The sequence below is a fragment of the Heloderma suspectum genome, chromosome 1, assembly GCF_057233095.1.
Source record: "Heloderma suspectum isolate Gila_16-S chromosome 1, 16-S_ref, whole genome shotgun sequence".
In the NCBI taxonomy this organism is placed as follows: Eukaryota; Metazoa; Chordata; class Lepidosauria; order Squamata; family Helodermatidae; genus Heloderma; species Heloderma suspectum.
Genome location: NC_139458.1, coordinates 77,451,164 through 77,467,331, shown reverse-complemented (window position 1 = coordinate 77,467,331; position 16,168 = coordinate 77,451,164). Strand labels below are relative to the sequence as shown.

At 41.5% G+C, this 16,168-nt stretch overlaps 1 protein-coding gene across 1 annotated transcript in view; it reads right to left on the bottom strand.

Moving 5' to 3' along the window:
- Positions 1-430: 430 nt before the first annotated feature.
- The window catches only part of DCAF5 (DDB1 and CUL4 associated factor 5), a 54,384-nt gene continuing 38,646 nt past the window's right edge, over positions 431-16,168 (bottom strand). The window contains exons 7-9 of the mRNA XM_084847953.1: positions 9,292-9,358; positions 8,559-8,686; positions 431-3,288 (exon numbers count right to left, since the gene is read on the bottom strand). Coding sequence (XP_084704079.1) covers positions 1,513-3,288; positions 8,559-8,686; positions 9,292-9,358 — 1,971 coding nt within the window. The 3' untranslated portion in view covers positions 431-1,512. The remainder of the gene's footprint in view (positions 3,289-8,558; positions 8,687-9,291; positions 9,359-16,168) is intronic.

Below are 16,168 nucleotides of genomic sequence, written 5' to 3'. Positions count from 1 at the left end.
ACATAGGGCAGGAGCAAAGTAGGATTCTGACTGAAAGTCTTCCCATCCCACTCATCATTCTTGATCCATATTTGACTTTTGCACTAAGTCACCCTAATGATAGCAAAGTACTGGTCAAAAAGACCTTTTACTAATTCTAAGAGATACAGCAGTAAGGTTGGCACTGACTCTGTAAGGTAACAGTTTTCAGAGGAAAGCAGCAGGTCAACCACCCAAATCACAACAGCACCTGGGGGTAACACCTCACTCCCTCACCTTTACCCAACTGAATATGGTTGTGTCAGCCACCATAATGTATAAAAATGTCATCAGCTAACATGAGATATATGGGATATAACATATTTACTTAGTATCCTGGAAGAATTTACCAGTGTCGGTTCTGAACTCCAAAGCAATCCCCAACCTCCAGTATGCAACAGTTATAAAAATATACCAATTTTAGTGTTTATTATAAAAAACAAAGATAGTCCATACACACAAAAATATTTGTTTAATTGGAAACCATACATCAATCTGCACTTTTTGTACTGTAGTGCAGGACTGTAAAACCAGGGTCTCTAAAGTCAGCCTATTGTTCCAAATAAGATCAGTTCTTTAAAAAAAAATGAAACAGAGAAAAGAATCAGGTCTCAAGATTCAGTTCACGCTCACAGTTAGTTTCTGTTAAGTACATCATTATGCATCTTTCTCCTCCTTTGATCAACACTAACCATCTCCTTTTCTGGAGTGTGCCACAAATTATGATGCAGACACAAGATATGTAGCTTTGCTACAAGTTATTTTGTAATCAGATCATAGTTTGGGGACAGCAAATGAACAATGGGTAGTTCAACACTGCTCCAGGATCACAGCTCTAATGATTTTTTTTTAAACTGGAGCTGAGTCTCCCTCCCAACTCAGTGACAAATATGGCTACATTATGATGGGAGAGAGTTAATCTGAGAGAAAAGGTCATTATGGATGCTACCTTCACAATCTCTAGATCAAACAAAACCATCCCCTGCCTCTTGAATGAGCAATCAGATTACTTTAAGTACAAACAGCTGTATATTACTTCACATACATAAACCATGAGGATGCTTCCAAACCAAGAGCGAGGCACTCTTTTTAAGACTTCAGAAGCACTGGAAAGGGTTAAAAAGCTGCATTCGACACCCCCCCCCATTGTCATGTAGAGAAAACACACTCCAAAAGCATCAGTCATAGGATGTAATTTGTCTATTGCTCAACTCAATGAGACTATAAAACCCACAGTATCAACACACAAATAATTCTTTTCAGAAGAATAAAATGTACAATAGCCACGTTAGGTAGCTAGCTGAAGAAACACCACACATCACACAAGAATAAGTCAACTGTCTGAATAAGGATTTACTTGAACAAAACCTTGTAAGGGTACACTATACTCAGTCTCATTTTAAAGGAGTTGATTAGATTTTTATACAACATAGCCCCTGGCAATTTAAAATAGACCCACTGAAGAATGGAATGGAGAGTTGGAAATGCAACATTTCAGAACCAGGCTGCATGTGTTTTTAACTTCTTTTCTGAAGAAGACTTCTCAGAATCTGTGTCTTCAAACTCTGCTCTGTGTCTTTTCTGCCGTCCATGGATTTGCGAGCCATCACTGTCTGCTGGATGCAACTCGGCCACATCCTCTTTCTTGCTCATGCTGTGACTGGATGAGTCTGTTGTAGACAGGCAGCATTCCTTGTGTAAGGATGTGCATGTCTGCACAAGGCTGCCATTATCAGTATTTAAATGTAATTGTCTTCCTTGGGCCATAGCCTCCTGCTCTCCAACACTCTGTCTGTTATTAAGGTAAGAAGAGCGAGAGTGTAAGTGCCCATTATTGTGGTTTGAACAGGAATTGTCAGTGTTCCTGTCCTCATTGTCATCTGCTGAGCTTCTAGAGAAATTTCCAGATCCACTACAGTTGGCAGTAGTAGAAAATGAATCCTTAGAAACAGCCAATGGGTTGTGGCTGGGTGCTGGTTGACAATTCTGGTTATTTTTCTGCTCCACAAATCCTGCAGACTGATTGCATGGTTCTTCAATACAACTGCCTCGTTCTTTGCAAATGGCTTTTCCATTGAGCTTCTTAGCCTCAAAAGAACGATCCACAGACCCACTGCTCCCAGTTTCTTGGGTGGGGCTTTCCTGATCCTCCAGCTGTCTCCGATTATCACAATCATGATCTTGACTGTTTCTCGTGTTTTCTGCTGAACTACATTCCTTGGAGGTTTCTTTGTTGTGGTTTTCAGTAGAAGAATCCTGGCCACCCTGACTTTTTCTGCTAGTTCCTGGTCTCCCCTCACTTTCTCCACCACCATGTGAGGATTCACCATCTTTATTAGCTGCATAAGACATATAAGAATAATGAAGCCACCTGAAAGCTTTGTATATCTTCCTGTCTACAGATTCAGTCTCTGAGCAAGGGGAGATTTTCTCTTTGCGGACCTCTGTATTTGCAGTATTCCTTTCAGGAGACGAAGCTGGAGAAGGAGAGAGGTCATCCACTTTGATCTGGGGGTAATCATAGAGGTCTTCACCTATGTAGGTACTTGTGTTTTCTCTGTTTGCATTAGTCCTTTCTTCCTTCTGTGGTTTTTGTCTGCGCCTTAGTGCATTGCGCTGCCGGGTTGAGGCACGCCGCTCATTCAATTCCTCCTCATCTTCGGTGCTGCTGCTGCTGCTGGAGCTGCTCGAGTCATTCTCTTCAGGACTTGGGGACCTTGGCCTTGGAAAAAGATCAGTGTCCAGATCAGTCTCACAGGTATTTTCATCAGAGTCAGACTCATTAGAAAGGGCCAGAAGACACTTGTCTTGATACCGCCTAAGTGCAGATAACCGTTGCTGACGGGAAGCCACAGATTCTCTTGGGGGTGGAGATTCAGTAGATCTCAAAGTTCCCAAGTTATAGGCAGGCTCATCAGATTCTTCTGTCATGTGAGGTGGGGAGTGACGCAGAGAAGTGGAGGACTCAGATTCACTATAACCTGAGCGTTCGCTTACTCCAGCATGGAGCTGCAGGATAGTGCTTTCACTGAGGTCACTGTCTGAGTCTGAACTCCATCCCTCGATCTCTCGACGGACCAAGGAGTCAAAAAAGGCCATCATTCGTGGATCCTCTTGGACTGACTGATTGGCATAATCATGGGACAAGCCACTGCCACTGTTCAGCACGAGACTAATGTATTCTTCATGCGTGTAAAGACATCGTGAGTCATCCTCGATTTTACCATCAAGATCTCCTGTGCAACCAGGTTGCCGGTAAGGACTCCAGATCTACAGAAGGAAAGAAAAAAAAGATTGCTTTGTATCTCTTCCATACAGTATTTTAAGATGTTTCAGCAAGCAACTGATGTATTCTAAAATAACTGAGTGATAGATACAAGAGAAAGCAATTCCTTTGCAATAATTTTGACATGGCATTTGATACAAAACAGTTCATTTTACTCAGTTCCACAGATATGTTCCATTTCAGATGCAAGATCTTTCCCCACTTAAACTTGTCGATCCACAACTCATAAAAATGCCCTCAGCTTGACATGAAACACCAGACTTTAGCACTCTATTTTTATGTAATAGGTGTTTACTTGGGTTGTCGGGGGGTGGGGGGGGTGGACAAGGGAGGCGGTAAAAATACTTGGTTGCTTTCTGTATAAAACTGTAGGCACTAATGAAAGCACTTGTTTCCCAGGAAACTAGAGCTACTTGCACTAGAGATGTGTCATGGTGTTTCATCAAGTTGCATATTTCACCTTTTCAGCAGCTGTGGATATTTCCACACTGTAGGTTGAAAATCTATGAAAAATATGGCTGAGACATGTTATTGGCTCCTCTGTACTCCAATTCTAGTGCAACCAGACTGAAACATATGACATTTCCAGTCACACAATCATATGAGGCTGGCAGAACAAGCATGTGCTTAGGATTTCTCTGTCCTCCAATGTTCTAGGCTAGCACAATAAATCATTTTTTAAATTAAGATAGTGTCTAAATTAGCATAACTGTATATCATCAGCAGCACCACTGAGACTTAAGCTGTTCACCTCCCATGCACATAGTTGTGCTTGAAACAGGGAATGGATCATGCCTGAGGTACATTTATGCTAATGTATGTGGATGGGAGGTGAACAGCATGAATGGTGATGGTGGAGGTGGTGCACGCTTATGTTGATTTAAATGAGACTAATTTTTAAATTGGTTGACAGTCTTAATGTAGTATGCTTTCTTCCCCACCCTCCCTCATCTCGCCCTTGGCTAATTTGTGGGCCAGGGCCCTGGGGAGCAGGGAACATACCCTACCAGTACAAGCCTCCCACTCAAAGCAAAGGGTAGTGACTGTAGTGTGTGCATAACACACAGCCAGCCAGCAAAACAATACTTCCATTAAGTCCTCTGCCAATCCTCTCCCAGGTTTATAGCTGTGCCCTGAGCTGATGGAGTGTGTCCCATAATTCAAAAGAAAGAAACAACTTCATTAAAACATAGTTCTGAAGGAAAAGCAACCTGCTAAATGAAAACACTTCTCCACGTTGTTTCATTTTTGTCCATCTTATCCTGTCCTTCCTTGCATATTAACAAGAGGGACAATACAACTCTTCCCCAGTATTGTTTTTTATTTCCAATTTCCTCCCACAATATATCTACCACTTCTTCTGTCTCACTTATTTTAAAAAGCCTTCACCATTTCCCTCCCCAAGAAAGAAAGAAAGAAAGAAAGAAAGAAAGAAAGAAAGAAAGAAAGAAAAGAGGGGCCGAAAAAGAAACGGGGGAAGGAGGGGGGAATCCAGCCACTTTCTTTTCCCTTCTACTTGCCAACCCCTTTTCTCCAATGGCCAATAACTCAAAGTCCAATAGATGCTGGGACAATGGTCCTTTTTCTCCCTATCTCCTGCTAAGCACAGAGCAACCCAGCAGACTTGAAGGATTTGAGACAGAAACCTAAAATTAAGTCAATAAAATTATTTATGATTTTATTTTGCTACTGTCCCTGCAAGGCAGCTGTGGGACAGTCTGAACTCAGGCCTACAAGAAATATTTTTGGAGAGACGCTCGCTATCCCTCAAACTTAAGGCTTAAAGTCATCCCTGCCCCGAAAGATGTACTGGCTTAAAATGTATCCTGCCTGAGCAAGCTTTGAGACAAAGAGCCTGTTCAATCTGTAGTGTGGTTCAGAATCCCATTCCTCAAAAATGCATCCCCCAGGAGAAAGGTACAGATATGTAGACATTACTCATAGTTTAATTCAGTGTAATAACTGGGATAGCCAATTAGAGTTGCTACTTCACTAGCACAGTCCAAAATTGAGGACTTGCAGAGTGCATCCATTGGTTCATAACATTAATGTTGAATCTGGGTGCTGATTTCAAACATCACTCAGTTTTTAGTAAGGAGAAAAAGAGAGAGTTCAAGGGAGTATCATCTACACTTGGCAGGAAAGTCTCAGATTCCTTTTATATGCAAGAAGCAAGGCAATGATCTCAGAGAATGTGATAATCTAGCATATTCTGTGCTATGCTCATATAAATTGAAATATAATATTGGTACAAGTATGTATAATTAGAATAAATGTGCTACATTGGATTATCCTATAAAAGTAGAGACAGTAGTCTGCCTCTATGGCTATCTCCATAGAAACAAGGGTGGAAAGAGCTTTATCTCTTACACAGTAGCACATTTTGATTGTCATTAAAATATAAATAAGCAATACCTTACTACTTTTCCCTCCCACACAGTTTATCAAGTTTCCACTGCCATCAATATTCCATTCAACACTGACCTCCTGCTGCCCACCTTTTATAGATTTACATCAATTTCTCCAGCCCACCAACAAACATACTCCCTCCTCCCCACTTCTCCTGCATCTACAGCAACATCTGCCTGCCAAGTAAGGTTTTTTATGGTCTTCTTGTTTGATTTACCATTGTACCCTCTCTTGGAAGCATTGCTTTGCTCCATATTCTCAATTTTGTTTAAAGTATCATTTCAAAGATTGCCTTTCATATCCAAACACTCTTTTTTTTTAAGCCCTCTACCATAAACCTATGCTGAGTTTGCAGTTCAAAAGTCAAATAAAGCTGTATATTAACTTTGCTTCAATTCACAACACAATGCCCTGGTTCACACAATACAATAAACCATGGTGGGTTATCACCCTTCCTTGATTCAGAGTAGCTTGCCATGATGTCTGAACCCGGTGTGGTTTATTCAGCATGGTTTGTTAACCACGGTGGTTGGGTTGTTCAGGGTGGCTGGTTGTGCGCAAGTGTGTGCTTGAGAATGACAGAAAAATTAAATTGAACCCATTTTCACAGCAAGTACACCCACATTCCTGCAGTAAGCACACCTGCCCGTCCCAATAGCTTCAAGTTGCTCAGCTTCTGTTTTCGGAGTTCAAGGTCAAGGGAAGCACCAAAGTGGGGGAGGAAACCGATATATGTCAGTTCAAGACGTAATACAGTGAGAGGATGAAACTGACATGTGGAATTTCAACAGGTACAAAAGGGATATTGATCTGTACTGCTGATAAGACAAAAGAAAGTAAATAGTGAACAGGTGAATGTGCACACTTGCAGAAAAAATAAAATAATGTAAAAAACCAGGACCCATTTGCATACTTCTGAGGAACTGCAAAATAATAATAATAAAAAGGTTGCAAATGGAAAAATTGCACAGAAAAGGGGTAGCCATGGGAGCAGGACGGGAAGCGGGAAAGTTTTCCTCCTCAGGGACAAGGATACAAAAGGAGTTGTGCTGCAGAAGCCCATGGAATACATTCCGGGAGCAGGTGGGAGGACTACAGGGGAAACAAGCCACGGCAAACAAACAGAACACCAGATCGTCTGTCGGGAGTAACACCAGTTCACAAGTGAACAACCAATCCACCATGGCTTATTTTCAGGCTGGCTTACTGTGATGTGCAAACTTGCCCACTGAAAAAGAAACATCAACACCATTCACATTTCACCTGCTAATGCCTTTCAAATAAAAGTTTTGGCTATGCTCCTAAAGATTATAGCAGCCAGAAAAATCTGCTTACGGAGGGAATTACTAAAATTGTGAATCATCATAAAGAAACATTCCCCTCCTTTTTCTGCAGATATAACCTTACACAGGTGAAAAATCCAGAGCAGGGCCTCACCTTTTGATCTCAACAGATGGGGAGATTTATAGAGGAGCATACTATACTTGCCTACAGTATTTGATCATGGGATATGACTTCAAGTGCTGACAACCTGAAGTGGAGACATTTTGGCCCTAAAGTAGGATTACTGCCAAAATGCATCAGAACAAAGCAGAGATAAACAGAAGTTCCAACAAGGCATTTGAATTAGAAATTATAGACACATTCCATCAGATACACATGCTGTGACCTAGCCCGAATTCTGTTTTCCAGAGACACTCAAGCAGCATACTCTTACAAGTTGCAGAGATTTTGAAAGGACACTTAACTGAATCAAGCTTTCAGCCCCAAAGCAGAAATAAAGATGCAACACAGGATACGCTTATACTCTAGTTAATCTAATAGTCCAAGTACAGTCATGCAAGAAGGATTCAGAGGGCAAATGGTCATTGAAACAAAGTTTTCAAAAGGCTTTAGATTGGGCTAATTAAATGGAAATATAAGGACTTTGACTGCGGAGTGTGTCTGAGTCTGTGTTTGGTCCGGAAAGTTCGAACTCGGTAAATTCTTATCAAAAATGAATTGCCATGAATTTCTTATACATCCCTAGCATGAACACACACATACTCAGGAGACACCTCTTGATACAGGAAACCTTTCAATTGCTGCCCTTGATAAAAGATAATTGTTGAAACTGGATGGTCCAATGTGTGCCATTAACAAATGCTTGAGGTTCACCTCCCAGTTTTGACTATTTTTTATGCTGCCCTCTTTCCTGCATCCCCCACCCCAGCTTGTATTACAAGCATACATGGCCAACTAGCCACAGGTAGCCACTTCAAATGCAAAGATGTACACTATAGGGATACTCTGTATGTACCTTTAATCCATAAATTGTGAATTTGCCCTTTAGGTAAAATGGAAGTGCAATGCCTTCTGGATTCCGCAGCAAGGTTAAGCAAGACCTTCTCCCTGCTGCTCTAACCATGCTCTCATCTCTCCATGGCCGCATTTCAGTTTTTTAAAAAGCAAAATACAAAACAAAACAAACAGAACCAAACATCTGAGAGATATGAATAGTCTCCCAACGTCTCATCTAGTTTGGTCCTGAGTATATTCCTGGACTGTATCAGCTTTGGCTTGCAGTTATATTCAAAACATGTGATCTTAATGCTTTTTGCTACTCAGAGGGATGCCCCAGCTTGTGCATATTTTCCATCTATTGGAAGATAACTAAGCCCACTCTAGGAAAGAACACAAGTCTTGCACAATCAAAGTAAACAACAGGATTTGATCTCTAGTTAGGACAAGCATCACAGTGAATGTGCAAATAAAAGTGTATACTTAGGAAGAAGAGGATACATTTACTTTAAAAGAAGTTTAGAGGAAAAACAACAAGATTTCACAACCATGGCAGAAAGCTCACCTTTATAATCTTTTCCACGCCCGAGGAGCAGATCATGTAGGTATGAGGATTAAATCGGACCTGGTTCACAATAGAACGATGCCCTTTCAATACCATAAAGGCACCATTGACCACCCTGCCAATCCCACCTAGAAAAACAAGAGAATATAGCAGAATTGGACCATATTCCATGGACTGGCTTGATTGCACTGACTATGGAGTACTAACTCTATACATAAGCAATCACCACAACACTGCAAGTAATAACTTCAAAGGAGACGAGTGCTGTACCTCTATTACAAACTCACAATCTCACAAGCTACACTGTACTTGATATGCCAAGTCAATCTTTTTGTTTTAGAAATACCCTGAATATCAGTAGCCATGTTAGTTCCACAGAGACAGCATGCTTGGATCAACTAATGTTTAAAATGATACAGTGAACCTTAAGAGTTCTGTGAAAAATACAGTTATTTTTGCCCACAAAGCAAACAGCAGCTTGTGGGGGGAGGGCATGATTATGATTAGGGAAGTGACAGGGGGAGGTTACACAAACACACACACTGCCATATTGATAGCAAACGAAGACCAGACCCTGTGGCTGCATTTCGGGGGGGGGGGAATTACCCACATTACCCGAAAACACAATCAGTAGATCTAGTCATGGATCTTCCATGTAACATGCTAATATTCCAAAAGACAGCTTTCTTTAGTTGTAGTAACCTCATTTGACAAATTCCACATGAACACTCACCTGCTTCTGGATCCGGCGGAATTCTCCACATGTATAAATTGAAGTCATCAGAGCCAGAGAGAATGTACTGTTAAAAATGAAAATACCAGTAAGTTACAACAAAATCACTAAGGCAGCCCTTAATATACAAATGGAAGAGTAGAATAACTCATGAAGACCAGGGATTAATGATGAACGTGGGGGTGGGAGGCAGGAAAGGAAGGTTGTTACTTTAGTATCAGCTAGCTACAAAAATGAAAGGCCACAGTTTTAGGCATATTTACCTGCAAACCCCATTGAAATTAGTGGAATTTCTGAGTAAACATCCATAAAACCATATTGCGTAAGTTTATCATCCCAAACTTTGTGTTTTTTCTACAGCAGATATTGTTTCGCCTCCCTTTCCTTGCAAAAGAGTTCTTCACACACCACACGTGATATTTCAGACACCCACTACATAATCTCTCATTGGAATTATGAAGAAGGGCTCAGTGGTAGGGTACATGCTTTACATATAGAAGATCCCATGCTCAAGTGCCTGGCATCTCGAAACAGAGGTGGGAAAGACTCCCATTTGAAACCATGGAGAGCTGCTGCTAGCCAATGTAGACAATACGGAACTAGATGGACCAATGAGCTGGCTTGGTATCAGGCAACTTCCTATGTTCCTCATATTACATAGCAGTGAAATATCTGGTCACGTAATATTGTTTTTCACCATTTCTGGAACCAGATCTTTTTTTCTCCTTCTAGAATCAGGGCTGGTCCTGGCCCAAGACACTTTGTAGTCCAGTGTGGCTGTGCCACTCAATCCGATGGTTATGCTGTAGAATCCTATGCCACATTACAAAGAAGTCTGGGGCACAGTTCCCAAATCTTGGGATCCAAGAGCTGCACCAAAGCAACACTGCATGCTATCCAGGGATGCACTTTTGCAAATCATTCAATGTTTCACTGATACCAACAAACATATTATTGCCCCCAAGCAAGTGACTGGGTTATCTTTGCAGTAGGACAGCGCTGCTTAAGAATATTTGCTGAAACATTACCCATCTTTTGTTAGTCTGATTAGCCAGCAAAACTAGAGGATAACTTGTAAGTCTTAGTTCTGCCCCTTGAGGAATTCTGAACATCTGCTAAATGTCTGATAGCTGCAATATTTATTTGCAGCAAACAACTATTTTATTTTGAAGAATTATAAACATCTTACTGACTAAAAGAAATGGTACTTGCAATGATGTAGTTTGCATCAATTCTACACTCTTTATGTATTATCTATATGCTACGAGATCTCTCCCAAATCACTCAATATGCTCACTGCATGAAAGATTATCAAGTGCCCACTACCTCTCACTTTAAAAGCTTTCTTAAAAATAGATTGTCTGTTTAGTTGGAAAAATAACACACACAATTACACTTACAGATAAAGAATTTGCTAACAATGCAGAGGCAAGAAAATGTGAGCATACTAGATAATTTTTGCCCCAATATTAGAAATTCAATATAGGGTTATGGCTTTGAGGAGATACAAATGTTACATTTTTACTACATTTTATCAGACTCCAGTCTCTGCCAACCTGCAGTCCAACAAGGTATTCTTCAGGTTTGTGATAAGTAACACAAAGCAGGAGAGAAGTTTAGCTTATGTTTTTTTCACCCCTTAGGGGAGATTGGTTCATTTTTTACCAAGGAATACATGCTTCTGATTTTTATATTCTAGGCAATAAACGGAGTAAAAGACCGGCTAAGATTCCTAATGCTTAAGCAATGAGAAGCAAAAAGAAAACGATCTGAACATGGAGAAGGAAAAACAAGAACTTTGTAGGTTCACCATTTTGAACCGACAGGTACACCATTGTAGGTACACCATTCTGTACCTGTGATGCAGCTTATGTCCAATCTGTAAAGGTTTAGATTGTAAATAAGCTGTATCAAGGCACAGAAACTTCTTACTTGTTTACACACAAGACAAATGATTATCTTCTTGTGTTTTGATGTTTATGCTTTCCTAAACCCACATACTGCCTACATATGCAATTATTCAATTCATTAATACATGGAATTCAGATCTGCAGCCCTAGTTGCTTTATCCAATTTTCATGCACTGGTTCTCAGTGCAAGGAGATATTGTTTTCACCCACAGACATTCTAAAAATGTAAAGAGAAGGTGTTCAGGCACTCTACCCTAATTAGCCCTATCAGAATAAATATCAGACACATCAGTGATGTCTTTCAGGTGGCATTTTAGGGAGATGCGTGTGCAAGAGCATATGCTTTGGGTGGGGGTGGGGGGTGTTGTCTCATCTATACAAATGAGAACTTGTGCAAACACCATCCCAGGAGTTGCTTCAGAGAAAGCATTGCCAGTGGAGTCCCTTCTGGCACGTGTTAGTAATGACCAAAACAGGATCTTGCTTTGAAAGTTGCTTAGACTGTAGATGTGAATGCAGCCTGTACAATTTTCTTATAACTAAAAAGGATCTTCCATAAACTATTGCCGCCAGTCAAATCCAGCAGACACTGCACTGGTGATGAAGTTGGTGGGTTTAGTTATACTTTCCCCAATTGTAGCAAACCTAACAAGTTAAAAATAGGGGTGTAGCATACTAAATCAGTTTAATAGTCCCCAATATAAGAATCACTTAAAAAGTGTATTGAAAGGCAGGAAAACTAATCTCAATAGACATAAATATACTTTCTTTTTAAAGGTGAAGTGGATGTGAAGTAATCTGCACATTTATATGAATTGCCAAGTTGCCTCCTCAGAATAGGCCAAAATGTGTAGACACAAAGATGCCCTCCTAATGCCGGATGACAGCACGCAACAGAGACAAATGCTCTGCAAGCAATGTGTTCCAAACATAACTGCTTCTTAAAACTTGAGATGCTGAAAGGTTGGGCCAGATGTTCTGAACTGGAAGATCTATCTCAGTTTTGGTCAGCTGATCTTTAGGGCAATATAAACAGTGGTCATGAAACCAGCTCTTGTAGGACAATGGTATGAATAGGGGATAAATTGTAGCTAGGGGATAAACTGTGCTGTATCTCTCCAGCACTGAAGGTATATCACGTTAGAGTTGGACATAAAGGAAGTTTGCATGAGGTGTGTGGCCTAAAGCAACATTAGCACCGCTTTCAATGCTGACAAACCCACCATAATTTCCTGCTCCCATTAGCATCTCCAAACATTAAAGTTGTGTGTTCAAACACAACATTAACAGTTTTTAAAAACATTCTAAGTTGTTCTATGAGCAAAGATGTTAAGTCATCAGCCTCCATCTGTGACTAGCTGAGAACAACTGAGAGGGGAGGGGAGAAAAGGCTTCCTGATGACAAGCTGCTGATTCAGAAGTTTGCCTTAGAAGGAAGAAAATTCCCAGGCGTGGTTAATAGCTGCTGCATGAAGCATCAATCCCAGAACTCTAAACATGCCTGAAATGTTTAGAATGAGCCATCCTCAGGCTGTTGCCTATTATGCTTCTTGATACATTCTTCTTTTCCCTTCCTTCTTCCCGCCTCTGCCCTAAAAGAAGCACACGATAGGCAGCTTATGCAAGTTGGAATATGATCGGCCATGGTTACTGTGGTCTTATAGCAGTAGGTTTTGCACATTCTGGAATTCAGCCACCTTCAGGAACCAATGCTTTTTAACTGCTGTCTGCTGGAAAATTTTCAGCATCGTGCAGTTTTTATATTTCCTTAGGTTTTGCTGAATGCAAAGTATTAAAGAGGAAAAGTAAAACCAGCCCATTTTTCTTGGCTTATGTTTTCCTGCTTCTTTTTGTGTAAATGCTATTTGTGATTGATAGAACCTCTTAAAATAACCTTAGACTGCCATACCAGGCCCAAGCTCCTTTTAAGAGTGAGGCAAACATGTGAAAGACCAAAAGATAAGATTTTCAAAGATGTCTTAGAAAAGTAAGTTAAAAATTCAGTGGAAAGAACAGTTTTCTCTATGGTTTTCCCAAGCAGCTATATATTTAATTCTTCCTATATCAACTGAACAATCAACCTCTATAAATGTCACATGTCAAACTACAACCATTTTGTTTATAATCAATGGGTATGCACCATTTTAAATTTATTGCATTATAAAAGCAAATATCTTTTTTAAAGACGTTCCTGAAACTGAGGAGAATGTTCCCCACTAAGTCTGCAATCCTACACACACTTACCTGGTAGCAACTTCCACTGAACATAGTGGCTGCATTAACATGTCATGATAAGCCAGGATCTAGCTAATCCTAGTCTACTGTGAATAAACCGCATGCTCATGCACACAGTCCATTCACTCCCACTTGGCTCCTCCCACTAGTACAAACAGCTAAACAAAGCAGAAATCAAAAGTGTACCATGACATCTGAACCCAGGATCCTGGTTTGTTGATCTCAAACAAGCCAGGATTTATAATAAATTCTGGTTTATGTAAAGGGCGCAACTAACTAGGATCGTGGGTTTAGATGTCATGGTAAGATTTTGATTTCTGGCTAGCTTAGAGGCTCGCACTAGTGGGCAGAGCCAAGTGGGAGCGCATGGGCTGTGGGCACCAGCATACAGTTCATTTACGGTAAGCCAGATTCACCAGAATCCAGGCCTACAGTGATGTGTGATTGTGGCCAACATACATAAGACTGCACTGTTAAGAGCAAACTGTATGATTGCTAGAAGCTATACAAGAGCAGATTCATATGTGATCTCTTCTTCCCCCCACATACAACAAAGGGTGCTTTCACTCCAACGGTGAACAGTAGGTATTTTTTCAGAAGCCACTCTTAAAAGGGGTGCATATCCTGACAACTGGCCACTGGAGCAAAGAGGAGCCTAGTTAAATATTTCAACATAACAGATAATACTACCGCAAGTTCAAATGAAGCATGAAATCTTTTGCTTGGAATCATGGAGAGATGCCCTCGCAATCACCAGGAAGAAAAATCAACGTACAGAACAGCCTGATCTATGTTTAAATCAGCATGCAAAGGTAATTCATGATGAAGACAGATATGTTTTTAGAACCGTGGAGCTACTCTGGAAACCCCTTTGCTGCATTCAATCCAAATATACCTATTCCTCTCCAAAGTTGAGTTGTGGGGAAGAAGAATTGGTTTTGGAAATTTGAAACAGAAGTCAACTTTGCATGGTGCTGATTGGCTGGCTTCCAGGATATCACCAAATGTCAAGGCAGGGGTGAAGGCAGCAGAGAGACACCAGGAGCTGGGATCCAGAAGTTGTGCCAAAGAGTGTCAGAGCCAAGGGACAAAGCCAGAGCCACACTGGAACACAGAGCCACGACAGAATGTTGCTCTGCTCTTGCTTGGGCAACGTTTCAGCTCAAACCGTAAGCCTTTTATAGCATTTCCAAACCTTGGGGGGTGGGGGGGAGCATGGCAGCAGCAGCAGTAAAACGGTCTAAAACCTGAGGTAGGTCCTCCATTCTGCAGTTCTGTGGCTCACCATATGGGGTAGCTGCGCGTAAGAGTGAGAGTTCCTGGCTCTAGCCCAGGTGGTTTCTAACCCTCCACTCCCCAGCTGTGCACATCAAAAAATTATTTATTTTTAATTAATAAGGCTACAAATTAACACATGGCATTTTTTAAGTAGACAGCCTGCTTGAAGCAGGGGGGGGCATGCGAAACTGAAAACTAAGGTAGTGTTTAACTTCCAAATTTCAGATGAGAGGTCAGAAGCCGAGGTCAGAGGTCAGAATAGCAGCTTGCCTAAAGTTCATAGCACTTGCAAGATCTGAACTGACTACTTTCTCATTCACTCCTAACAGTTTGGGCGGCCATCCTCATATTTAAATGACTTTGAAACTTTGCATCCCTCTCCCTGCACCCCACCAATATAGCAGTGCTTGCAAAGGCTTTTCAAGTTCCTCATCTGCATGGACTTACAGTCTCAGGCATAGCCAGCTCCCTCTCTTAGAACAGTAATGTTATAGAAATTTCAGCTTTAATATGTCTGGTTTAGCTTAAGCTGTACCATGTAGCTAGATTTTTGTGTGTGTTCTACCTAGGGATGTATGAAAGTCACTTACCTTTTCGACAAGGCGATTCGTGGTCGGGGGGAGGCGCTCCGCACCTCCCCCCAAAATCCTTCTCCGGCTGGTTCCGCTCTGCGGAAATTTCGCGGAGCTGCCAGCCGGGGCTGCCCGCAGCCGGAAATCTGGCCGCTGGGCAGCCTTCCTTCGGGAAGAAAAAAAAAAAACCGCGTATGCAAATGGCGGCAGCTACGGCGGCCGCCATTTGCATTCCTTATTTTTCGCCGTTTTATCCTACGTAAGTATTTATGTAGGCAATTACGGCGAAAAAAAGGGAACCGCAAATAGCGTAGTGGGCGCTATTTGCGTTCTTTCCCCCCCCCCGCCGTTTTATCCTACGTAAATATTTACGTAGGTTTTTACAGCGAAAAAAAAAGAAACGCAAATAGCGCCCATTACGATATTTGCAGTTCCCTTTTTTTCGCTGTAATTGCCAACGTAAATATTTACGTAGGATAAAACGGCGAAAAATAGGGAATACAAATGGCGGCCGCCGTAGCCGCCACCATTTGTGTACACTGTGTTTATTTTTTTTCCCTTGGCTTGCCGTGATAGGCTACATAAATACTTATGTAGCCTATCATGGCAAAGATCAGAATGCAAATGGCAGCCGCGGCAGCTGGTCGAAAGACCAGCCGCCGCTGCTGCCGCCGAAGCCACCACCGTCCAGAACATCCGCCCCAGGGGGAATCCATGGGGGGGCAGGTCATTCCGCCATGGTTTTCGGGGGGCCGAATGCCAGTGCATTCGGCCTCACTGAAATCCGTGGTGGAATTCTCCACCATCCCTAGTCTACCTCTGTACCTTTGCCATGCTAGCAAAGATACAGTGCCTTATCAGAGACTCAAGAATGTAGTATGC